Below are 26,999 nucleotides of genomic sequence, written 5' to 3' on the forward strand. Positions count from 1 at the left end.
GTGAGGATCTTCACCGACAACACCACCACCATGTTTTACATCAGGAAACAGGGCGGAACCAGGTCCCCAGCGCTGTCCAAGGAGGCGCAGGACCTGTGGCATTGGGCCGTCGCCCAAGGGATTTTTCTGGTGCCGTTTCATCTGGCAGGGATAAAAAACACCATCGCCGACTCACTCAGCAGGGAGCTGCGCTCGTGCCACGAGTGGGAACTACGGCAGGATCTGGTGGATCGCCTCTTCCGACGGTGGGGCACACCCCAGATCGACCTGTTCGCGACGGCGACGAACACCAAGTGCCGGAGGTTCGCCAGCAGGTTTCCCCAGACGAGGAGCATGGGCGATGCTTTCTCGTTCCCCTGGGAGGGCCTGTTCCTCTACGCGTTCCCTCCTTTGCCTCTGCTAATCCGGCTCATCAACCAGCTCAAGAGGTCACGGTGCAGGATGATCCTCGTCGCACCTGCGTGGCCGAGGCAGATATGGTTCCCGGACTTGCTGGACTTGTCAGCGTCCCCGCCGATCAAGCTGCCGGCGGACGCGGATCTACTCTCCAGGGAAGGAGGCGCCATCCTCCACCACGACCCGAAGTCGCTGAACTTGCAGGCCTGGCTCCTGCAGCGCTAGAGTTTGGAGGATACGACATACCGGCCGATTGCAGAGAGGTTCTTGCAAAGGCCAGGGCGTCCTCGACTCTTAAATGCTACGGACACAAATGGAAGAGGTTCTCTGTCTGGTGCCGCGCACAGAAGATTAACCCTCTACGGATTACGGCTCCCCAAGTACTGCCGTACCTGCTGACGCTGGCCAAAGCTGGTCTGGCACACGCGTCCATCAAGATTCATCTTGCTGCGATCTCCCGATACACCAGAACCACGGGGCGGACGTCCTTGTGGTCTCATCGTCTGGTGAAAGAGTTCATGAAGGGACTGTTCAGATCGTTCCCGCCGGTGAAGGCTCCGGCCCCGGCGTGGGAGCTCAACGTGGTGCTGACCAAGCTCATGGGACCTCCGTTCGAGCCTCTGCACTCGGCCCCGTTGAAGTTTCTATCGTGGAAAACAGCTTTTCTTGTGGCCATCACCTCCGCACGACGAGTGGGAGAGATCCAGGCCCTTTCCTGCAAGGCCCCGTACTTGACTTTCCACGACACGAGGGTAGTGCTCAGGACGCACCCCTCCTTCATGCCCAAGGTACCGTCGGACTTCCATCTCAACGAACCCTTGGTGTTACCTGTGTTCTTCCCGTCGCCTTCGTCGCCGGCTGAGAGGACTTTGCACTCGCTGGATGTAGCTAGAGCGCTGAAGTTCTACGTGGACCGCACGAAGGGTTTTCGGAAGACGTCACAACTCTTTGTGAACTTTGGACCTGTCAATCAGGGGAAGGCTCTCTCGAAGGCTTCCATCTCCAGATGGCTCTCCGGCTGTATCATGTGCTGTCACCGGTTGGCAAACCGACCGCTGCCTGGCCGTCCGAGAGCCCATTCCACCAGAGCGATCGCAGCTACCACGGCGTTCCTATCTGGTGTGCCCCTGCTGGACATATGCAGGGCTGCTACGTGGAGGTCGACGCACACCTTCACGAAATTCTACTGCGTCGACCGGGATTCCAGGGAGGAGTCCAGGGTCGGCCAAGCAGTGCTGCGCAACCTGTTCGCCTGAGGTGAGCCTGGTGAGGAGGTAAGATGCTTAATGTTGAGTTGATGTGATGCTTAATGTTGAGCCTTTGCCACCTCCCGTGGTTGTGCATGTGTGTACTGCTATGTATTCTTTATTCATGAGCATGTGAATCCATGCCAGACCCCATGCTGGAGAAGGAACAAGTTACTTACCTGTAACTGTTGTTCTCCAGCATGGGTCTGGCATGGATTCACATGCGAACCCTCCCGCCTACCCCTCTGCGGCTCTTCACTTGGTCATACTGCCACTTCACGTGCTTCCAAATCTGAAGATGGCTGCCAGAGGCGGTGCTTAGGTAGAGGGCAGTCATTGGCTGTGGTCAGTATGACGCAGAGACCAGTGATTGGTTATTACTACGAAAGACAGATCAGAAACGAAACTGATACTGGTTTTTTCTTTACCGAGGATTCCCAGCCTGACGACGGGGAATATTCATGAGCATGTGAATCCATGCCAGACCCATGCTGGAGAACAACAGTTACAGGTAAGTAACTTGTTCCTAATTCGCCGGTTGGTATTTTTTGCCAAGACTCGATTCTAAAATGGCGTTTGTGTTCTCTTCTGTGACTCCAACCCAAGTTGAGCCCTCTGTTCCACTTTTTGGCGGGCTTCTCCACAGAAGCCTCCAAAAGTGGTGCCACTCTGTCTGGGTACCACAGGGGGTGTGGGAGGGGTTTAGGCACCCTGGACTGAGTTACCTTGGTAACTGAAGTCGCACTCTTGTGTGATTGGCCCAAGTGGTGAGCGGCCGGCTCACCACTTAGCATGTTTGAGTGACAGCTAGGCTGAGTGAATGGGGTATGCTGCATAAAAGCAGGGCTTTGGGGACTGGAACTTCAGAAGTCGCCACAGGACCTGAGAATCCGACGAGGGTGAATCTGAGCCGACCTACCACGACGACACCACGGGTGGAGCCCTGCGGAACCGACTCACCACTTCCTGACGACCGAGAAGATCTCCCGGCTGTAGAGGCTTCTTCCCCTGACTGGTGGGCACAACCAGTTTGCCTTCTTTCTTCGCATCCCAGACCGGTTTGTGGTCTAACTGCCCGTGCCAAGCACCCCGGCAGCCGGATAGCCACTCGCCACTGAACCGCGAATCAACGGACCGCTCCTTGTACCTGAGAAACTCCACGGCTGGTTTCTTCCCTGGCAGTGCAACAGACTCCTGTCTTCCTCCTCGACGAGATCCTCTCTTCCCCCGGACGAAGCACCGACTTGCATCCGCTGCCAGGAACAACTGCCCCCGCTGGAGTGTTCTCACCACTTTAAGGTACTGTGTCCGCCAGGCCTCCCTTTCTAAAGATTGCTACAAGGTAATAATAACCCCTTAACCTTCTGGACTGGGCTGGCCCCCTTGACCCTCTAACTGGTCCCTCTCTTTGATCCAACTCCTTTTTGAACCGTTACAAGACTTTTGTGCACTGCAACCATGTGACCTTGGACACATTTCGTTTGGATCCTCTTAAGCGGATCCGCCCTACTGACTCTGAATTCCTAGTGTTACTTTGCCTTCCTCCCTTGTTGTGTTCGTGAAAAAGTGTTGGGATCTGTTTCAATTTATTCTCTGCTTTTCTCTCCCTTTTAAAACAAATTATTAGAGTGCCATCTGCGTTAAGCGCTCACCGCTGTCTGAAAATAAGTGGGGCTTTACTTAAGACTTGTCTAATATTCTTTTAAGGGAGTGTATATCTTTTTAGTGACCGTGTTTTTGAATTGCTTACTATTAGTGCCTGTGTGTTTTTCTAGATGTGGGTTTTAAATGAATAATTATATCTCTTTTACACCAAGCCCTGGTCAGTGTTTACTTGTTCTATTGTGTTCTCTTGACCTATTGTGAATACTCTTTTTATACTGCCTAACTCTTCTTGAGGGAAGTCTGACTGCTTGGCCACAGCTACCAAGTGAATCTGTGTGGTACAGACTGCTACCAAGTGGGTTTACTGCCAAACACCTGTAGTCCTAAATCTTTTGCAGTGGTCCCAGAGGGAACTGCACAGGTTTCTGCCTAACACCGAATACCTGGGGTGGTCCAGTCCTTCTGAGGATTTTATTCAGGATGACCTTACTGACATCTTGGACCATGGTCCCCCCTCTGACCCGGTATTGCCCTTTCATCCTACGTTGCAAAAAAGGGTGTCATCGGCTTGGCAGGCCCGGAATCGCTTCCGGCGGTCAATAAGAATTTGTCAAAGTACCGCCCATCTGTTCGCGACCCCAGCTATTTGTCTAAGCCCCCCACTCCTGAGAGTTTGGTGGTTTAGGCAGCTACGGACACCTCGAGGCAGCAGGCGTACCCTACCATCCCTCTGGATAGGGACGACAAGCGCTTCGACGGATGGGCTCGGAAGGTCTTTTCTTCAGGGGGCATGACACTGAAAGCTGTCAACTCCACATGTGCCTTGGCAAGATTTACACACACTCAACACACTGAACTGGCAACTGGCTCTCCACAACAGACAAGATCTTCCTTAAATCTGTCTCTTTGATCCATAAATGTCTCCACCACTCTGCCCCTCTTTACCTGACAAAGAGATTTACTAGACAAACCTCTTGCCGCCTCTCCAGAAAGGTCAATTCTAACCTCCTTTTGGTGCCGAGATTCAAACGCACCATGCCCTGGGGGAGTAGCTTTCCCGTTAAAGGTGCACAACATTGGAACTCTCTACCGCCACCCCTAAGGGAAGACCTTCCTTATACACAATTTAGCTCCAACCTTATCCACTGGATTAAAGAACATGACAACTAACATACTTGCTTTTATCATCTATTACCCTACATGCTCAGCTATAACTTGTACATTCTGTACATTACACTGTCTGTAAATTTGTTTTATTGTAACTATTTTCAGTGATGCAGATGTGTCCTGTACTGTAACCATATCTGGACTCCATCCATTTCGCCAAATGTAACCTAATCTCTACAATCCTCTTGTTGCTCTTGCGCCTTGCTACCCTTGGGTTAGGCGCGCATTACAAATAAATACATAAACAAACTCACTCTGTGGAACTGTGCTTCCTTAGCGGCTGAGCATATTTCCGAGGGGGAGGAAAGGGATGGCTTCCTAGCCCTTGTGTGTGATGGCAAGGATGCCATGTGTGAATCCCTTCAGTCGGGTTTGGACACGGCAGACTATATCAGCCGGTCCATGGGTGCGAGCACCGTCCTACGCAGGTTTGCATGGTTGCAGAAGTCAGGGTTTGCTCCTGATGTGCAAGCCTTATTCTGAACATACCCTTTGATGGTGTTCATTTATTTGGCAGCAAGGCTGACGAGAGCCTTGAGAGGTTGCAGACCTCCAAAGTTGCAGCAAAGTCTTTGAGCGCTGCAGTACGTCAGCCTCCGCCTTTTCGTCCTAGGGGACAGCAATGGAGGGGAGGTTCCTTTCGTTTTTACTCCTCTTTTGGTAGATCGAGAGGAGCTGCCAGTCAAAGGGGCCAATGTAAGGGTACCCGTGGTGAACAGGGTACTCTGGGTGCCAAAGCCACGGGGCCCTTGCCTCCTTGCCCTCAGGCACTGCCGCAGCCGCGCCAGCTCAGTCATGAGGCCATGTCCCATGGTTCGCCGATTGGGGGCAGACTTTCGCAGCATCTTCGAGAATGGCATACCATTACTTCAGATGTGTGGGTTCTGGATATCATAGCTCATGGCTACTGCCTTCCCTTCCTTCAACGGCCTCATGACAATCCACCGGGGAAGCTCTCTTTGAACCGTCCGGATTCACTCCTTGAGCAGGAAGTCCTATCCGTGCTGGAGAAAGGCACCATAGAACTGGTGCCTGTAGCGGAGAGGAACAAGGGATGATATTCCCTTATTTTTTGATCTCAAAGAAAGACTGGGGCTTGAGACCCATCATGGACTTGCGTTGGTTGAACAAGCTTGTAAGGAAGGAAAAGTTCAAGATGGTCACTCTTTCTCAAGTCCTCCAGGCCCTTCAACTTCAGGATTGTTTGATGTCTCTGGACCTCAAGGATGCTTACTTTCATGGGCCAATTCATCCCAAGCACAGGAAGTACCTGAGGTTCGCTGCTGGCGACTTGCACTTTCAGTTTTGGGTCCTGCCATTCGGATTGACCTCCGCCCGTGGGTCTTCACCAAGCTGATGGTGGTTGTGGCAGCGTACCTCAGGAGAGGGGGTATTCATGTCTACCCCTACCTGGACCATTGGCTGATCAGGGTGCGTTCTCCCGAGCAAGCTCTGGATCATCTATGCGTCACCTGCCATTCCCTTCACAAGCCGGGCTTATCCCTAGATTTAAAGAAGTCACATTTGACACCTTCCCAGCGGCTCCAATACATCGGAGCAGTGCTCAAAACGTCCCTGGGGCAGTGTTCGCCTCCCCAGGTGAGGGCTCATCACATTCTGAAGATGGTGGACAAGTTTCAACGTGCCCAGAGTCTCCCGGCTTTCGAATTCTTAAGGTTGCTCGGCCTCATGGCGTCCTGTATTTTTCTGGTGCCAGAGGCCAGACTGCAGATGAGATCCCTGCAGTGGGCTCTCATGATGCAGTGGTCGCAGTCCTCCAGCAGGATGTCGGATCCCGTTCCAATTCCGCTCTCGATCGCACAGGATCTTCTATGGGGGGCCGACAAAGGAAATCTGATGAAGGGTGCACCGTTTTGGCAACCATGGCCGGAAGTGACTATCGTGATGGATGCATCACTCACGGGATGGGGCGCTCATGCCAATGAGTTGAAAGCCAGTGGCCGTTGGTCTCTGTCGGAGTCCAGACTCCACATCAATTTGTTAGAGCTGAGAGCCATCAGGCTGGCCCTGAAGGCTTTTCTGCCGTCTGTGCGGGGGATGACTGTCCTGATTATGACGGACAACAGAGTGGCCATGCATTACCTCAACAAAAAGAAGGGACAGGGTCACTCGTGTTGTGCAGGGAGGCGATGCAGCTTTGGTTCTGTGCCATCCAACAGGAAAACTCGATCTCAGCAGTTCATCTGGCCGGAGACGAAAACACGGCGGCAGACGCTCTGAACAGACAGAGCACAGTCTCTCAAGAGTGGGAGTTGGCTCAGGAAGTCCTTTTGGAGATCTTTGCCCTTTGGGGAACCCCACAAGTGGATCTCTTCCCCACCAGTGTCAACCGGAAGTGCGAGAGGTTCTGCTCGTGGGAATTTCCCCCAAGAGGAGCCTTAGGGGACTTGTTCATAGTGGAGTGGTCTTTCCCACTGCTGTACGCGTTTCCTCCAGTCCCCGTTATTCCTCAGATGTTTCGGAGGTTACTGAGGTTCGGTTCCCGAATGATCCTTATTGCTCCGGATTGGGCCAGGAGAGCGTGGTACCTGGACCTTCTCGACATGTCCATCTGCCCTCCACGCCGTCTTCCCTAGCGAGACGATCTGCTCTCATGGGATGGGAGTCAGGTTCTCCATCCAGAGGTCAGGTCTCTCAACCTTCATCCTTGGTATCTGAAAGGTTGAGATAGAAGGATTGGGACCTCCCGGATGACGCAATGGAGGTGTTGCTTTCGGCCAGGCAGCCCGCAACAAAATCCCTGTACCATTGGCAGAAGTTCTGCGACTGGTGCAGGGGTCAGAATGTGGATCCTTTCAGTGTTCCATTCCTATGGCGTTGTCTTTTCTGCTTTCTTTAGCCCACAAGGGCCTTCAAGTGGGTACCATTAAGGGTTACCTGGCGGTGCTGTCTATATTTAAGCGCTCGTCTGAAGAGTGTTCTTACTTTAAGATTCCTTTTGATTTCACAGTTTCTGAAAGGACTGTCTAAGTGTTACGCTCACCGTTACTCTGCAGGGGTATCAGGAGCCTCCGTCAGTGGGATCAAAGAGACAAGGGACGGTGAGTATAGAGCCTGGTTGGGATTACATCTTCTCTCCCCCCGTGAACACCTCACACCTGTGTGTGTGCTCACCTGCAATAATTGGAAGGTAGACTCTCCGTCCTGCTCTCTATCTTTGGCAGGGGTGCAATAGTTCAGTACCTCCAGTTACTTCACTGGAGTATATGTATCCAGCCCAGGCCTGCTGTGGCTGTGGATGAGCTGCTGCGCTGTTGAAAGTGCTGATTTACTGCTCTAATGTCTTTTTGGCTTGTCCCCCAGGCTTCTTGTCTTTCTAGCTTCTTGCCTTAATTAACAATGTTCTGTTTTCTTGCCTTTCTTTCTTGTTGTCTGTCTTTCCTCTTCCTCTTCTTTGTTGTTTGTTTACCAATGTCTTTTGCCTTTCTCAGACCGGTATTTGCACACTTAATCTTACTGTGTGCTTCTTTCCTCTTCTTCTTTCCTGTTTGTTTGCCAATGTCTTTTGCCTCATATGCACACTCAATCTACTGTGTGCTTCTTTCCTCTGCAGGGTTCAGGGCAGAATGCCGCTCGATGACAAGCGGACGCAGGAACCAGGAACAAGGAGCCACGGTAGCTGAGACCCGAGATGGACCACAGCAGCTGGGAGTTGAGGAGCGCTGCGGTGGCTGTAATCTGCCGTACAATTGCAGCAGTTGCAGACCCGGAGACCGAAGCATCCGCAACAGGATTAACGGGGAGGAGCCGGGGCCGACGCGTAGCAGAAGCTGGTAAGTATTGCTGCTACGAGACCCTGCGGATGAAGATGGGCCGCTGCGGTTTCCAGAGGACACAGTGAGCGTTCCGCTGCCTCAGGCAGAGCAACTCGAAGTGTGGCCGTATGCCTGGGTGTGGCTTAAATAGCCAGCCACACCCAGGGACTGAATAGAAGCTAGACTGCTGCTCACAGACCCTTCCCGCAAGTCCTTTTTCCATGTTGGGTAAACAATGCCTAATGCAGTTGAATCCAGGAATGCCATGCTCTGGACCAACTACGTCCACTCTTATGTGCAGTGTGGGGGAGATGCTGGGGAGACCTGGTGGCCCAATTAGGAACCCTTGTGGGCATGTGTGAGTGGACGTTTCTCAGGGTTGGCGGGGGCAGGTACAATTAAGGCAGTGGTTGTGACACTGTGTTTCCACTGTCCCCTTTCCAGGTGCCCGGTTGGGATTTGAATTTGGTTTTAAATTTTCTGATGGGTGCTCCTTTTGAGCCTTTACACTCTTGTCCACTGAGACTGTTGTCTTTTAAAACTGTTTTTTTAGTTGCGGTTACTTCCGCACTCAGAGGGAGCGAATTGCAGGCACTTTCTACCAAGCCACCCTTTACTGTTTTCCATAAGGACAGGGTTGCCCTGTGGGTGCCACCTTATTTTCTTCCGAATGTTGTGTTGGAATTTCATTTGAGCCAGAAGGTGATTCTTCTTGCTTTTTAGCCTCCTCCGCATCCTGGTAAGGAAGAGGAGAGGCTCCATAGGTTGGATCCTAGGAGAGCTTTGAGCTTTTATCTTTCATTAATGTCCCGGGTCAGCGTGGACGATCAGCTCTTTGTAGGTTATGCTGGACACCGCTTGGGTCAGTCTGTTTCCAAACAAACCTTGTCCAGATGGAATGTTTTGACCATCACTGAGTGCTACCGTTTGGCGGGGAAGGACCCTTCGGTAGGCTTACGGGCTCACTCCACTATGGGTGTGGCAACCTCCACTGCTCTACAAAGGGGTGTTCCTATTCGGAATATTTGTGAAGCATCCACATGGGCTTCTGTCCATTCTTTTGTTAAACACTATTCCCTGGATTCCATCCATGGGCAGGATTTGGCCTTTGGTAAGGCGGTCGTCTATTTAGCCATTTGAGTATTCTAAATATCACATTCTAAATTCTTTCCCTCCTCCATAGTGTGGTACTGCTTTGGGAGTCTGTCATAGATGTGAAATAAGTCGGAGGATGCTCCTCCGACATATTCCACATCGCCCTCCCAGCCTGCCCCTCTGGAGAATTTCTTCTGTGATTACAGCTTCCATTTCCGCAAGGCTGTAGGCAGTTGTACTGGCAGGAGACTGGTGTCGTACGTTCTGGGGGAAAAAAATAAACTGAGGCAACGGGTGCTGTGCGTCCTATATATAACATCTGGTGACATCGACTCTCGACGGAGGCCCTCGAGGGACATCGACTCGATGCCATCGACGCAAAGCGCCCCCTGCTGAAAAGTTTCCGAAGTGCACAGCTGTGGACATTACATGTCATAGATGGGGAATACGTAGGAGGAACATCCCATCGAAAGAACGTTATCAGTTTGGTAAGTAACTTGTTCATTTGAACCTTTGAGCGGAAATCCTGCTTTGAATCTGGTGTTGGAGATCCTACCCAGGTTGCAAGGATACAGTTATTAGGTTTATGTTGAATAGAACTGTAATTTCTGTTGAATTGCCTTATATTACCTTTATGAATTGTATGCATAAGTGTGAGGGACATATTCCTTTTATTGGAGTGTTTTCCTTTAGTTTATTTTGATAGGCAGGGGCATCCTTATCAAACCCTTATGATTTAATATAATGTCTTTTAGTGAAAAACCTATATCCAGTTGTCCGCCTCAAATGTCTGAACCCTCACAGGTATCATTGTAATGTAATATCACTTATGATGACTGTCATACATACATTGATTCTCAGCATGTGCAATGTACATATTCTAAATGTAAATCTACATTTTGTATAGAAGCTGTTCCCAATCATCTATGCATGGACAAGAATACCATTCTGATATTCATGCTACTGAGCAGACCTGAGATTCGAAGGTCAGATTTTACAGTTTAAGCAATACGCTGTGTATTATTATGCGTACACTTCGTATGTTTTATAACCAGGGTATCATTGTAATGTAATCTCACTTATGATAAAGGCATGGATGCGGACACCATTTGGGTATTTCTGCTGCTGAGCAAGCCAGAGACAAGTTCTGATTCTGCAGTTCAAGTAATTCGCACTGTATATGTCTGAGTATTGTAATGTAATCTAGCTTATGATGAATTCATGGACAGACATGTGATGAATCCTACGGATCCCTCACTAATACCCTTCCTAAAGTCTCCTCATAGGTGGCCAGGGAATGGTGAAAGCTTCCTCATCCTGACCTTGGGGGAGGTGTTCTGTGGGAAGATCACCTGGGTGGAGAAAAGGCTCTGGGAAGTGAGAGGAACCAGTGGGGTGAGAACACAGTATTTGTCTTCTAAGGAAGAGATATCACAACTGCCAAAATATAAACCCACTTGTTGCCACAATAATCTAACTGTTCCACCTGTTAAAGACCTTAATGTGGGTGAAATAAATCAACCAGACTCCACTCTGGTGGTATAAAAGTGAATAAAACCCTTCTCAAACCCATAGAGCTCGAAACTCCCTTAACTCAAAAGGGGGTAATGTAAGGAAGCTGGTGATTAATAACCACTAAATCCTAGAAAGCCTTATTCCTCTTTCCGAACAAGACTGGTGAATGATTTGTACGATACCCCTTCAATGAATGTTGTAAAGAACAGAAACCAAATCATTAAAGCAGAAGGAGTGCGAAAAACTAACTTTGCTGGTCAGGGCTACTGGGATGAGGAAGAGGGATGCAGAGGAACAATGCTGCAGTAGCGGTCAACTTATTACTGTGGATGACCTATACCTGAGGAAGGCTGAGGGACTTGAAAAGCCCCCTCAGGTGCAGGCAATGTGGAAGGAGCAGCAGAAAAGGAGGAAACCGTGCAGGCCATGTATGTAGCTGAAAGTGAAGATAAGAGGTGAGAGAAGATGGTGGGACCACTGCAATGCCTGAATCGACGGTGGGTCCTGAGAGGGTCTTTGCCTCGAGTTTCTCCTGTTGCAGAGGTCACGCAGTGGGAAGCGTAAGGAAAAGATGCTTGCCCGGCAAAGATTTGCTGTGCAGAGGTTGCGCAGTGGGAAGGAGCAGTAGCAAGGGAAGTGTGCCCTCTTTTGAGGTTCCAGGTGGATGGGTTGCACCTGACCCTCTCAGGAGCAGAGGAAGATCCATTTCCCAGTGGCGTGAGTGGAGGTGGACCAGAGGAGGCTGTCCACCCAATCGAGAGGAGCCACAACCACAGAAGACCTTTGAACACTGAGTGGAGTGTGAGGGAGTGACTTACCTGGTGGCTTCACAGCTTGCAATTGAAGCCGGCAAAGACATTGCTATGGGGGGCTGAGGGGGTTGCCCCAGGTCTTTTGGGTTGTAGCCCTGGTTATATGCACGGGGGTACAACCAAAAGGCTTGCTAGCCCCGAGTCCCAACAGTCCTGACATTAGCATAGCCCCATATCTTTTCCAGACCTAGCAACACCCTTGGAAGCTGGAGCGCTCCAACGCTGTCTGCGTGTTCACAGCAGTTTCACTCGTGTCTGGGTGAAAGAAGCAGTGACTATAATTTTTAATACTGAACTATACAAAACCAACAAAAGTTATACCTCTTGAGTCCAATTGACTGTACAAACAAACGTGTGAGTGTGTGGAAGGCCCAGAAACCCTGTGGGGATTGTTTGGGAAACCTAAACGCTTACAAGCCAAACCCAAGCCAAGAGTATGTAGGAACTCTGCAATATAACTAAATATTGCTTAAGGGAAGAGGGGCATATTGGGAAGCCCAACAATTGTAAGACTTGCTGCTCATGTCTTATGAAATACAGATCAAGTGATATAAACATACATTGCCAAAACCAAGATAGAAGGAAAGTAAGACAACATTCTGGTCACTATTTGGTTGTTGATGTAGAGGGGAAGGAAAGGTGGCAAACAGGCTGCCCCTATACAGAGGGAAAGAAGCATAGTTGCAACAGAGTCCTAAAGAGCACTATTATGATTCCTTGTTTCCCATAAACTGGTTTAAAGATTGATGCCAATTAAATCTTGTGAGTTGTTGTTCTAAGTTGGAAGTTACCACTGATGCACTTTGTATTCTTGGTGAAATATTGAACGGGCAGGCGAGTATAAGAGGTTGTTGCTGTAGAAGGACTGGCATGGAAGTAAGACAGGTAGTAGTTGATAAAAGTGCTGAACCATGGTCTTTACAGAGACATCTCATGTTAAATTGTGGCATTTAAAGAAGAATTGTGAAAACCTTTTGAGGAGGAGTTAAAATTCTGCAGAAATCAAAGTTTGTGCCAAAACATCCTGACAAAGACAATTGTTGTAAATAATACAAAGGAGAAACTTGTTCTTGCTCCAGAAGTTGGCACATATTATTTCTTTTGGTCAAAATTTGTGACAAATCATCCTGACAGACATTTATTGTTGTTTACTTGAAGATCAAGATGAAAATTGTTCTTGCTCCAGGACGAGTTGGAACCTAATAATTATTTCGGTACATTATTGAGACAACTGAGCTTGTTATCCAGTTCAAATCCTTAAGAACTGCAATGGAACTTTGTACAAAACCATGATTTCCTTATTTCTTTTGACTGTGAAGCAGAACCTTGCTTGGATCTGGAGAAGGGGAATTTACCCAGGTTATGATAAGAGACATTGATCATATTGTGAATTGGATTGTATGTTCTATATAGTTGTTGAATTGAAATGCCATGCATTTCCTTATTGCTTTATTGAATGTACAAGTGTGAGGCACAGATCATTTTGTTAGTGTTTCCTTTAGTTTATTTTAGGCAGGGAAATCCTCGTCAAGGTAGGGATAGTGAGGCATTTATCCAACCTTTTAACTTTTTATTTTAATAAAATGGCTAAAGTTGAAAACTCTTTACAAAGTTGTTCACCTCACATTTCTGACCCTCACCATTTGAGTATTTCTGCTGCTAAGCAGCCCAGTAACAAGGTCAGATACCACAGTTCAAGCATATGTTTCTGTGTACGCCTATTTATGTTTGTCAACCATGTTATCATTTTAATTACGTTTTTTTATTATTGGAAAATGTTTGTCATTGGGCATGTGTCATATATAGATATAGCAGCACTTCTCCCCTCACTGCCTCCCTCGCTTCTTGTTACTGCATTTGCATGATATGAATATCACAAGGCCTAGTAGAACCGTTGTTTTGACACCCCTGTCCTCCCCCACCACCGTCTTGTTGCGCCATGAAACACATTGTGTATAGGTGCATTATAAATAACTAATAAATATAAAAATAAGCTTAAATTGTTAGTCTCTCCAAATTGGCCAAGTCGAGTTTCAAAATGTTCATTACAGTACACCAATTCCTGATGCAATCTAGGTGCATGCCAAAGCACTCATTTTTAAGATATTTGGGCCAAAGTTTGATTTTTTTCTGATGGGGAAAACCCCATGTTAAAAACTGTTCAAGATGCAATCAAAGTAACATTCTTTAAAATATTAAGCCAATCATACATTCTGGAATTTTACATGCACAGACGGGTTCCTCGAAATTTTACTGTGAAATGTGTTTCAAATTTTTTCATGCAAGGGTCCAAAAGTTGTAAAGTTATTTTCTGAAACTCCTTAGAGGCCTCTTCTTAACCTTAACTATGCTACACACTAGCACAATGGTATTAAATATTTATAAAGATAGATTTTTTTACAACCCCAGGAATTGCATTATGCATTCAGCAAACACTTTTCTAGAATAGCCAATCTATAAACTCATCAATACAAAAGACAACCAGACTCTCCACCCCAGCCTCCTGCTAGCATCGTCTGCAAATTGTCTATCCTCATGAATATCAGCTTGGTAATCGATTATGATAATTAAGTATTCTCTGATGGATTAAGGATCATACAGCAGGGTTACATCTTTTTTTTGTGTACATCATTTTTTTGTGTATTAATTCACTCTGGACTGATTGCCAAAGATGTTTAGCTTCATTACAAATATCTTCCTCCTGACAATGGGCAGAACATAAGTTGGGGCAAGCTCATGCCAGAGTATGTATGCATGTGTTTCATATCATTTAACTATACGCTATGCGTTGGGGTGGATTTACCCAACCAATTAATGGCAATCCGTCTAAAGACAATTAAAAATGGCAGGTGCCGTACTCCGATAACCCAGAGGCTGAGCAAAGGAAACATCTGTTAGTATTAAATGGTTACTGGAACCCGAAAACAAATCAGCTGTAAAAATTTTGTAAATGCCGTTACTCGACAGATCGATGAGGTGTTGACACGATTTAAGAACCTTTCCGTCATATTTTGTGGGGATTTAAACTGTAGTTGGTTTAAGTTAAACCAGTCAACTCAGTCGTTTCGACCAATAGTCGAAGATGAGGAAACAGTAAAAAATCACATATGGAGAAATGCACTAAAAATGCGTAACTGTTCAATGGTAAATGGACAAGTGAAAGGTGACCAACCTCCACATGCAACTTGGTCCAACAACAACTCACAGTCCATAATAGACTACTTTTGGGTTTCTCAAAACCTTTTTGAACAGGATATTTCGCTTGAAATTTGTGAAATGCAGAACAGTGATCACAAGCTCCTACGATTTTCCTGTGCGATTGAATGGCTTGAAAAAACTAAGAAGTACAGTATTCCAGTGACGGTTAATGTTAGTGGTAATCGACTACGGATAAATGCTTCACAAATCCGGTTCATAAATCTACAGTTATTAAACCAACCAAATGAGTTATTAGTCGATTATGTGCCGTTACTTTCAAACTACAGTTCTAAGAAACCAACCAATACAATATTTGGAATCCATCACAAACATTGTTACACTATGCAAATAGCAAATGCCAAGAAAAGGATGCGACGAGACATTAGATTGATAAAAATGGCAAGAGCCCCGAAATTGAGTGCCAAAGAAATAAAAGCTGCCATTGGAGAGAGAAGATCAAAATACAGAAAGTGGCTGAGATCGCAGAGAATGATAATTGAACAGGATCGGGCTGAAACCTTCCTAAAACACCTGATCACTTTGAATTCATATGAAATCTGGAAAATATTAAATTCAAGTGAAATGCAACATCGGTCTGCGACAGTGCACGAAATTGATGCTTCAAGATGGGAAGCACACTTTGCAAAAACGTTTTTTAAACCAAGAAATGACTCAACTGAAGAAATGCAGATTATCACGACGACCTGGCGTATGCAACCTTCGCTGTCTGACATAGAGATGGCCATAAGAAACCTAAAAAGTTCACGTGCAGCGGGTCCTGACATGATCTCAAATGTCCTGCTAAAAAAGAACACCGCCGAATGGGCTATCCTAATAGAGACACTTTTTCAACGAATATCTGTCCTAATGAAAATACCAGATTCGTGGCGACAAGCCATCGTTGTGCCAATCTATAAAAAGGGCAATCGGGCGGAACCAAACCACTACCGCCCAATTGCCCTTTGGATACCATTGGAAAGATTTTTGCATCTTTCCTGAGACAAAGATTGGTCTCTTGGACATTGAGTGAAAAGATCTGCGACATTAGACAAACCGGCTTCACCAAGGGCGTTGGTGTAGATGCAAATCTGATGATACTAAATGTTCTAAAGCTTGAGACCTTGAAAGCCAAGAAGAAAATACATCTGGCATTTATTGATTTGCGTGGTGCATTTGATAGTGTCAACCGAGAATTATTATGGAAGAAAATGGTTGCCTGGAAATGTCCATTAGACCTGATTGCCCCAATAAAAGCATTGCATACTGATACCTCAATTAGAATTCGTCTGAACCAACAGGGCGAGCTATCAAAGAGTGTATTTACCAACAAAGGCGTACAACAAGGATGCCCACTGGCGGCTGAGCTATTTAAATTGTTTATTTCCGATCTGCCTAATCATCTAGAGTCTGCACGTTGTTTCGCACCAAAAATAAACAACACAGAAATTCAATGCATCATCTATGCAGACGACGTAGTCCTAATAGATTCAACGGAGATCGGCCTCCAACGGCTACTAAACAAATTACAAGAATACCTGGAAATAAATGAATTAGATTTGAATTCAGATAAAACTAAAATTATGTCAATTGGTGACCGAACATCAAAAATGCGGAAACAATATAAATGGTACTATAATGGAACCCAACTAAGTTCAACAAATTCCATTAAATATTTAGGTATAATGTTTAATAACTCGATAAATGAAAACTACTGGAAGGAAGAACTGGTGAACAAAATGACTCGATTCAGTATTCAGGGCCTTAAACTATACAAACTGTACGGCAAATTCAGTCTAAAACCTATAATTACCTTCTACTGTCAAAAAGTTACACCGGCAATCACATTTGGAGCTGAATCTGGATGGAATATTGAACCATTGTTTTGGCAAAAGTTGGAAGGCATCTTTTGGCGAAAAGTCCTGAAATTACCTTCTTACATATCAATGACTCAATTACGATATGAGCTGTCACTAAACTCTCTACATTCGAGCATTTTGTGGAAATCCTTAATGATTTTCCGAAAAATAAAATTAAGACCAGTAGTTCCAGCTTACAAATTATTCTCCGAAAAAACAGGCCAACGGCAGTCTTTACTGTTACAAGAGTGGTGTCAGCTACAATTAGACCAACTGACACATGCAGATTTAACGTTAGAAGATTTAATTGCTCGACCACAAGTCATCAAAAAGAAGTTTGAGCTCTGGAGTTGGATATTGAACAATGATCAACGACTACTAATGCCCACGACGCTGAATTCCGGAATTGGAGCTCATAAACTTCATGTGCAGAGTCAATATTTAATTAATTGTCCATCTCGACACCACCGCAACCAGTTTTTGCGACTACGATTGAATTTACTGCAAACCAAAGAGATGTTAGCCCGTCGTCATATTAATGAGGTGGGGGGAAATCTTTGTCGGTTCTGCAACCATCAGATCGAGTCAATCGAGCATCTTATGACCGACTGCACTTTTTTAGCAGCCCGGCGGACGCAACATTTGGGAACATTTGCTCCAGCTACCCTGAACAATCAAGAGTGGTGGCAATATGCAATCGCAGGCCATAACATCAAACTAACATATGCCGTCGTAAACTTTATGGATTCATTGAAACTATATGAGAAATGACTAACAAGAAAGACAATATGATGCAAACAAGGCGCAAACTTTAAACTCTAAACTCTGAAAAAAGCAATGCGTCACGAGTAACAAAAGTATGACCTGTGAACTTGATGTCTGTGTTTATGTCCTGAGAAGAAATGTGTAATAAAAGCAAGACGGCCAGTATGATATCATGCAGGCATGTCGAGCTGAAACTTTCACAAAAAAAAAAAAAAAAAATGGCAGGTGGCTGAATTTGGTATTTTATGAATTTCTTTCAGTGAACAATCCCAATAAACATCACAGCTAGTAAAGTGATATAGACTTGCCCACTATTTCACCTGTATTTTTAAATATTACTAAACTAATACCATTGTATTGATGCACAAAACCAGGAGAGGTGTAGGAAATCCTCCACTCTGGTTTACATCTAGGAGATTTTTCAGGTTTGGATGAGTCCATTCTGTGTAGTTTTACAGGGTTATGATAGAATTGATGTAGGTATTTATAACGTATCAAACATAGCCTATGTCCCAGAGATATATTCTGTTTGAGAGTGAATGTTTTGCCAAATTTAATTTGTTCTCTAGAGCACTATACTAGTGTTCAAGCTCACATCCATTGTTGCCAGGAAGACCTTGATATCAATTAAGGCTATGTAGAAGAAAATGCTAATGGGCTTCTGCTATGAGGGACATGTTCATACTGACCATTGATACTTGCGGGTATTGTCCAATTTGACCTAATGCCAATTTGACTTGCTCTCATTTGACTGCATCTTTTTGACCTAATTTGGTAGGTCACATGTTACACTAATAGTTGTGGGGTGGGGTAAGGGAATAGGTTGGGGGAAGTCAGCGGGGGGGGCGTTTGGAGGAGTTGCCTGGGGTCAAAAATAATTAGGTCAAACAAATTAGGTCAAATGAGCAGTAGGTCAATTTTTTTTAGGTCAAACAACCCATATCCTACTTGCATACGTAGAGACATATTCAACAGGTTTTATTTAAATAGAAAGAAAAACGCCTATCTAACCCTATTACTATGAGGATATTTCCCTATCTAACAAACGAAACGAAGGGTGCTCATCAAATGTCCAAATTAATGTAGTCCTCTGTCCAACCCCCTCTCTACTCAGACTTTTCAGGTTTTTCAAATGTTCAAAGTTCACAATAGTTTTCCAGTCTCTTTAACAGATTTCTCATGGCAAGTCTTAAGTCCTCACGCATATCCAATTCTTTCCGTTCTTTAAAGGGAAAGGGGATTTTCTTAGGGCGATTCCATCATTTTTGATCTTCTATCTATTTGATAATGTTTTTGTTTAGGGTTTGGGCAATGTAACTCCCCAGGTTCTCTCTGGTCCCAGTCTTTTCCCCTACTTTTTGTGTTTCTAGGGTTTCCTGAAGCTCCCTTGCCCTTTGATGTGCTTACTTCAAGTTTTTGATTGGGCATCTGCCTGTTTCCAGTGTTCGGGTTTCTCAGGCTTCCGTAAACCTTTTAGTTTCTCCCGTTTATTATAAGAATGGTTTGATTTTCTTGGGCTCTTCAAAGCCCTCGAGTGTTCGAATCTGCTTACCTCAGTAGGGTTTCTCTTGGGCGCAGGCCCGTGTCCAGTGTTTGGATTTCTCGTGCCCCCCTTAACGCTTTTGGCTTCTCCAGCCCCGTAGGCAAATTTCACTTTCTCTAGGGCCCCCAAAGTTCTCTGATATATTTAATGTAGCAGGACCTCATTTGGGTGTCTGCCCATGTTCAGCGTTCAGGTTTCTCAGGCTCCTTTAACACTTTTGGCTTCTCCAGCTTTGTAGGTCAGTCACTTAGTTCTCTATGGCTCCCCAAAGCCCTATGGCCCTCTGTTATATTTAATGCAGCGGGGCCTCGGGTTGGGTTTCTCTGGATCCTGTAACCCTTTGGCTTCTCCGAAACACAACCCCTCTCCCTGGTGTTAACTTATCAGGAGTGTCCTCCCGGCATCTTGCGCTTGCTTTCCACGCTACTGCCGGCACTGCAGTCTAGCGTGGCTCTGCCCTTCTAGGACGTCTTCCCATCAGAGGCTCTCCTGTGTAGGATTCTCTCTTTTCCATTCAAGGTTCCTCATCATATGTTCAAAAGGCGTGTCGTTCCTCTTTGACTGTTTGCTTCAATCTATTTGGCTTCAGGTAATGCCGGATTCCCTCTGAACCAATGTCGCATCTATTTGAATCCAAAACGAGAGAGAGAGAGAGAGATAGAGAGAGAGACACCGTCACCGTCCCCTGAAGTATGAAATAAGCGTCTGCGATCTACCTCTTTCCCCAGTACAGGAGGTTTGCCTTCGTAATGGCAAGGCTCCTCACCCGGTCCATCCTTTCTTTCATGACCTCGGTGTCCTTCCGCAGTAGTTCGCACACCCGCCTCCTCCCCCATGTCATGCTGCACACCTGAGGATGTTGGCGTGCAATGTCCAAGGCATTGGTGTGTCTGGGCCCTCTGCTGTGTCCGATCTTCTTGATGTTTGGTCCTCTCCAGTCTACCGCCACCTTGTGACCACTGCTGCAGGGTCGCCTTTCTTCTTAGACTTCTGTCTCTGGCCTGAGGTCTTCCGACATCCACTTCTCATACAGTGGCACCGCATAGAGTCCCCAGGTAAGGAGTGAGGGGATGGTCTGCACATACACATGCTAGCACCATGGTGGGAAAGAGGGAGTTAGGTTTCCTGTGTCTGGTCCAGGGGTTGGTCTGGGTATTAAGTCCCTGCCACTCTTGCTCGCCCCACAGTCCTCCGGAACTTAATCATTGTCCTCCCTTGAACAGGCCAAAGAGCTGACCTTGTCACACTGCATCTATTTTCAGTTGAAGGACACATCACAGCCTGCCCAAAAGATCTGCTCCGGAGTGTTCACTTTCTCTTTATAAGATGCTTTCTCTCTCTAAGAGACCTGGCCTATCAGGGAGCAGTTAGCTCCAACCCCATAGTGCTGTCACATTGGATTGGCAGTGCAACAGATGGTAGCTGCATGATGTAGCAGGGTGATAACCTGTATCCAGTTCAGGTTTACCTCTACGTACAACAGCTGATTGGTTGAGTTGCTGCATTTTCATCAGCACACATATTCAATCCAAAAATTAAGCCATGGGAAGAAGTACATTTGGTAACCGGAAATGTATGAAAGAGGGAACAGATTTAGTCTGACACAACAATGACATTTTGTTGATATAGTTCAATAAGTAAAAAGTACTAATCTGCAGTCTTGAGCTGGATACACTGTCACATAGTAGTCGTGTACGCTTGTGAAATATTTATTTTAACTGAACTGTTTTGAGAAACTCATCTTCTGTGGTATTGTTAAAAAATACTGCTATTTTCACATTTTTAGTTTGTTGTAAATGATTTAAATAGTTACGCAACCGTTCTAACTGTACTTAAATTAAAATCTGAAAATAGCTGCTGCTTTAACCATTTGATTCTGAAAATAAACATCGAAAGTGTAACTGAGATGTTTGGAAATCTAAACTACATGTTTCATTTCGTTTAGTTATTGAAAGATACATTAAAGGAACTCATGGAAATGAAACAAGTGAAAGAAAATGTGTTAGAAGTCCACCTTAATGGTAAGTTAAAGGTCAAATGCTATATACTGTATATTAAATGATACTAAATCCACTTCTATGCTAGATGTATTACTTTTTATAGGACTGTTGAGGCCGAATTCCTGAATTTAAGAACTTGCTAAATGCTGTTGTAAATGTAAAAATAACTGCCACTAGTATATCTTTATTGGATTGTTTTGACATCTGTTAATATTCATTAAATCTTGCCTAATTTCCCTTGGAGCATGCTTAATTAAATGGCTTCAAAACTTTCTGGTAAAATACTGTTGACATTAGCCACAATCTTTCATAGACTTCTCAAATGTTGGTTCTTAATAGTGCCTAGCAATTAGAGAATGCATTGGGGATAGATATTGATACACATTCCTCAGCATTTCAACTAATAATAATCATTTTATTTTATCGCTTACAAGCAGTGTAATAATCTGCATTATTGCCCTATTTAATAGTACTACATTTATCTGCCTTAGAAGGATGAAAAACTGAGTCGCCCCTGCATGGTAGTCTAACTTGTACAGAGGGGGCTGGCCCCATGTCTCAACTCTTGACTTGTGATCTAGCACCTGAGCCAAAATTAACATAAAGGCTGGGTTAAGAGTAGATCTAGAAAGTAACGGGACCACATTGACATTTAGATTATTAAATTGCATTGAATTGATGGCTGAAAAACATTTTTGGATTTGTAGGTACTCCTTTTGTCCTGAGCATTTGGAAAGACTTGTGTTATGTATTTCCCCACCTCCTGACACTGCTTGCTTGTTCTATCAGATGTAAGGATCTTCACGATGTATGGTGGTTCTTTCACTTGAAGATGCACAAACAGGGTGTCCCAATATTTGGCACTGATTTAGGGATTTTCCATTGCAGTATATTGGCATTGTCAACTGGAATCTGTGGGCTCACTAGTAATATCAAACTTTGAGCTCACTGGCATTGTCAATCTGATGTTCAGAGAAGGTTAAGTTTACTTGTCGTGGCATGACATATGACTAATAGTTTTATAATGTACCAACCATAAACAAATTCCCTATGTAATGCGCCCATATCAATGTGGTATGGAGGAACCTGGTATTAAAATGCGTTTCAGACATTCAGAACAGTTAAATGCTAGGCAGAAATAATAGTGAGTGAAGGGTACCTTGCTGGTTTGCAAAGGGGACGTGCCCAGAAGGTTACAAGTAGGGTGCAGCGGTAGCAGAGGAGAGTTGGGATGGCTGAGGTAGCGGGGAGGGCTCCACCGGACCTGGTAGATCCACATGAGCAACTCAGGCTGCCGCAATAAGACTCTGGTACAACACACGGTTGACACAATCAACAGCAGCAGCCGTGGTTGGAGCGAGCTCTGCCCCATGGCTACACTGGCCCCTTGCATACATATTTGGTAGGCTATCCTAGTCTAACATTCGTCCTCCTGGTATGTGCTCTCCTTGAATTAGCAGAAGCACAGCATTTTCAGTAGATGGCCAGTCTCTGTTTCTGGCGGTCCAGTGGTGAAGGGACCCCTCCCCCATTGCTTATGCTCGGCATGAACACTCGATGTCTGGTTCAAGTTCCATTGCTCAAGTCCCTTCCAGGTAACCTCTGATTGGGGGTGTACTTCTCGCCTGCCTTTGCTACTTTAGGCATGTAACATTCCACCATACCCAAATACACTGTCAAAACAGCACTTTGCACTGTCTCCTTAACAGTTTGATGATGCACATAACCTCAACAGGGAGGACACAGTTACCAGATGTCCTTGTCATGTACATTTGCACAGGAGAAATGGGGTTGATTGGAGTGATCAGCGATTTTTGAGATGTTCTTTGAACACTAGTGTCTTCAGGGCCTTCCCAGAGTATATGATGGAGTGAGACAGTCTTATCTGCATTGAAAACTTGTTCCAGACACAGGATCACTAGCAGGAAAATGTTTGTGTCCTGTTTTTGGCAATGGGGTTTCCGGTAGTGCAATGGCCTCTGGAGATGGTCGGTTTCACAGCCACTTAGAGGGGTGTTTTGGTTCTGACTGCTTTGCATCTGCAGGCAGTCTTGAACATGTGTGCTTGAAGGGGTATTCACTGCAGCTCTGAGGACGGGGGTGACGTGGTTGAATTTTCTTCGTCCTGTGATAAGGCGTGCTTCAGTGTCCAGGATGGTTTTGCTAGGGACTAAGGTGACATTAAGGACTCCTTTGAGTTGCCACTGTCTAAATGGGGGATGACCAGGACGTGGACAACTGTTATGAAACTCTGGACAAGGATTGAATGCTTGACTTTGCAAAGGAGCACAAGCTGGTGCCATGCAGTAAGGGTCTTTTTAGTGATGTGTATTGTGAATGAGCGGTGAGTTGATCGTGAAGACGAGACCTACTTATTAATAATCAGGGCACCAGCATTGGCATTCAAACTTCAACCAGCGCAGATGAGGTAATTGTGGCATTCTTAAGATTTATATAATTGCTCCGGTGGTAATCGAGCTGTTGTGTTGGCTTTACAACCAGTATGCAGGGCCTGCCATAAAAGAAGTCTCAAAGGCAAACCTCTGACAATGCCGCTTTACACAGTTTGCATGACTGATCACAACATAAGTTATACTGTCAAGTCATACAAAGTAGTGTAGTTCATGTCATGTGCCATAGGTGACCAAGTCTGCATCCTGACCCCGTTTGAAAAGCGAAGTACGACTATTGGGACCAGTACAGCCTGCAGGCAAGGGTCTGTGGGCCACTGCTGCGAGCTACCTGGAGGAACTAATGGATGGGGACCCTAGATGCCCCTCCTCATGGCCAGGGTAGTCACCCCTTTCCCCTGCGAACTCCCCATAATCATGTCAGCCCTTTTAGTACATTCTGGCCCTTTCCCTGTTCAACCATACGACTCCTTTATTGAGAGAAACAGTTTATTCACAATAGCTCTCAAAAATGAGAACCCCTAGGCTGGGAGCAAGTGGGATGCATGTGAGCCGCAGGTAGAGACTTATGGAGATGGCATTTGCCGTTGGCACCCTCACCACCTCCCCCGTCAAACTAATGTGCACTCTGCAACTCCTAACCTGAATGCCTTTAAAGTAGAATCAGACTTTTGCCCATAGGCCCGGATAGGCATTCTTTTCAGGGTTGCAAATTCCTTCCATTCCCTTGGAGGATATGACCCTGAGTTTGCCCCAGTGCTGTACACATGAGACTGCGAGAAACATACAGGGTGATATAACCCTGGAACAAGGCTGGAGGTTAGACCAACAACCAGCGGGAGACCAGACCAATAAGATAGGACGTTCATGAGACTATATACTTTATCCCATTCCTACACCTTTCCTTTTAGATAGTTAAGAGAACCAAGCATCCTTTTCTATTGTAGAGAAACCTAATGGGAATGACATCTTTTGAAATATCTCAGAATGCAAGTATTCATGGTATGCATTGTTTGAGTTGGCATGTGCTGAGATTTTGTATGGTCAATAAGGATTGGGACAGGTGTAAGTAACAAGAAGGTGTCTCACCTGCTAGTCCATTTTGGATGCAGTTCCTGGGGTTGGACCAGTGCAGGAGGATCACCTGGATGAGGGGTATTCGGGGAGTGGGAGTGAGACACCGGATGGTGATATGCTGTATCCCCTTCCTTGTAACACCTTTACCCCATTATACCCGGTAGGCTATTTAGGAGCTCAACCCCCCACCCCCATTACAACACAAACACCAGAAAAAACAGACTAACACCCAGACCTGACGTGTCCCAATATAGTGGTCAGGCGAGGTCAGGCAATTACTGACAATTGCACACACTTGACTTCTATTAAGCTTCCCCAGATGGATAAAAGGCAGAGAAAGAGCGCACTCTGAGCGAAGCAAAGCACACGAGGAAACAGCAGTTCGAAGATGGCAGTTTAACAAGAGACAAGACGGCCAAGTGGAAGGGAATCTAAAGGAGGGAAGTTCCCTTGACCTTTTCGACAAGGAACCGTTACTTACACGAAACCTCGAGAATAGAAAGCGTAAGACCTGGAAACGAGGCTGAAGAATCCTGCATGGTGTGTCAGAGGTACCGAACACCCTTGTGCATCAATCGAGGTGGGGAGAATCACCAGCCTCCCTGGTTCTGACCTTGGCTCCAAGAACAAAGCAGCGTCAGTGAAATCAACACAGCCGGTCAGTTGGGGAGACCGATACAAGACCGGTCTGTGTTGAAGCCAAGGATGCAAGCAGCAACATTGTATGTTGAACGCTGGATTGAACATTGTTGAAACGCGTGTGATAAGAGATGCAAGTGAAGTTGAACTGCTGATGAGTGATTGAACTTTAAAGCAAGCTACAATACCTTTGACAGAGTAGTCCGGCACCGCATGGGTGCTCGGTCGAAGGTCTTTGTAAGGACCCAGCTGAGAAGTGACAAAAGTAGATACATTTTGGTCCGAGCCCGGCAGATGGAGATCAATTGAAAGAGAACAAATAAACGTGAATTGAAGTGGTCCTGCGATTGGTCAAGCAAAATCCTGTGCACAGTCGAAAGTCTTTGATATTGATGAAGTAGAGAAAGTTTGGAAAAGTACATGAATTTTGTCCGAGTCTGGCAAAGGGCGACCAATTGAAGGTTTTCGTATTAAAAGTGGATCTGAGTCCGGCGTAGGGGGATCTGGGTTGAACAGTAAATCACCTGAGAAGTTGTATATGTGAAATCCTGAGAAGAAAGTAACTTTAATGTTTGTAATGTTGCATCAGGCCCTCTCAAATAAGAGACTTTGGATAACAAGAGACTTAGGCACAGAAGGTCCTGATGTTGAGGCTTTGAACTGCACCCTCGTGCTGGAGAAGCCAGAGACTGCTAAGCTCGAGTGTGCCGCCTTGTCCCGTGTAGAAAACATGGGGAAGGGAAACCAATGGCTTGAATATCCTGACATATCATTTCTTGAACACTTTTCTTTTGCATAACATTGTTTCCCACACTTTGTATTTAGAAGTAAGGATTGGCAATAGGTTTATTAGTATAGGCCCTTTTATTTTGACAGACTCGACTAGGATTGCGTTATTATTATTTGATGGTCGTAGCTTGCTCCGATCTTTAGGATTAGATGGGCGTTTTTCAAAACCAGTTGAAGTTCAATAAACACCCTTGAAATGTGATCATTTCTGTCTGTCTTACAGTTTGATACCATGCCTTCCTTACACCGGTCAGAAGGATTCAGATTCTTTAAAGACATTTTTCAACAAGGTTTATTAAATGATGAGGTGTAAACATAACTATCCCTATGGCTATGGGGTATTCCCTACATTATGGAATAAGGTTCTTGTCAGTCGTCTTTCTCACCGTTCAAAAACAAACACTATCTGATTCTATCACTATTCTAAACAAAAGAAAGGGGCAGGACAATGGCTCTCGTCTCCTGCTCGGTGCTTCCAGCACTTGTCTTCTCAATATGTACTTTTTCAATAGTTCTTGGTAACTCTTATCAGTTTATTCAATTCTTCCCTCATGTTACTATTTGTATTCTTCACTTTAGATGTGATTTTACTTAGTTTAGATTGATTTATCATAAATACCACTCTTGTCTTCAGCTCTTCATAATCTTTCTTTCTTAGGTCCCACTCTTCTGGTTGGGACACAAGTTGTTTTATCTTCCTTTCTTAGTCACTTTATTATTCCTCCTTCAGGTATCTGTATCTGTCTTTTATTCAAAACACTTTAAGTTCATTAATGTCGACGTTAAACTTTGCTCGCTCTCCTTTACCTCCCTTTTCGGGATAATTATTATTCCTTTTCTTGTATTTGCACAGTTCGGTTTTAACAGGAATATCACATTTCCATTCTCCTCCCCTTCAGGGATCAATATTGTTCTCTTCTCAGACTGTCACAGTTCACATTCAACAAGGATATTCTACTTCTGTTCAACTGTCCTTCGGAGAGTGGTATTATTGTCCTCCTGCCTTATCACATTTTAAATTCAATAGATTTATCTTAAGTTCTTTTCATTAGTACTGAGACAAGTTATTCGCATTGTATAATATTCGTCCATGGTCTGCCCGTGTCTC

At 45.4% G+C, this 26,999-nt stretch overlaps 1 protein-coding gene across 4 annotated transcripts in view; it reads left to right on the top strand.

Annotated features, from left to right (window-relative positions):
• Positions 1-26,999, top strand: part of ORC4 (origin recognition complex subunit 4) — a 1,582,358-nt gene that overhangs the window by 614,910 nt on the left and 940,449 nt on the right. For all 4 annotated transcript variants that reach the window (XM_069616510.1, XM_069616509.1, XM_069616512.1 and 1 more), the window contains one exon: positions 20,921-20,996. In XM_069616510.1, coding sequence (XP_069472611.1) covers positions 20,921-20,996 — 76 coding nt within the window. The remainder of the gene's footprint in view (positions 1-20,920; positions 20,997-26,999) is intronic.

The sequence above is a fragment of the Ambystoma mexicanum genome, chromosome 9, assembly GCF_040938575.1.
Source record: "Ambystoma mexicanum isolate Mex_15411 chromosome 9, UKY_AmexF1_1, whole genome shotgun sequence".
In the NCBI taxonomy this organism is placed as follows: domain Eukaryota; kingdom Metazoa; phylum Chordata; class Amphibia; order Caudata; family Ambystomatidae; genus Ambystoma; species Ambystoma mexicanum.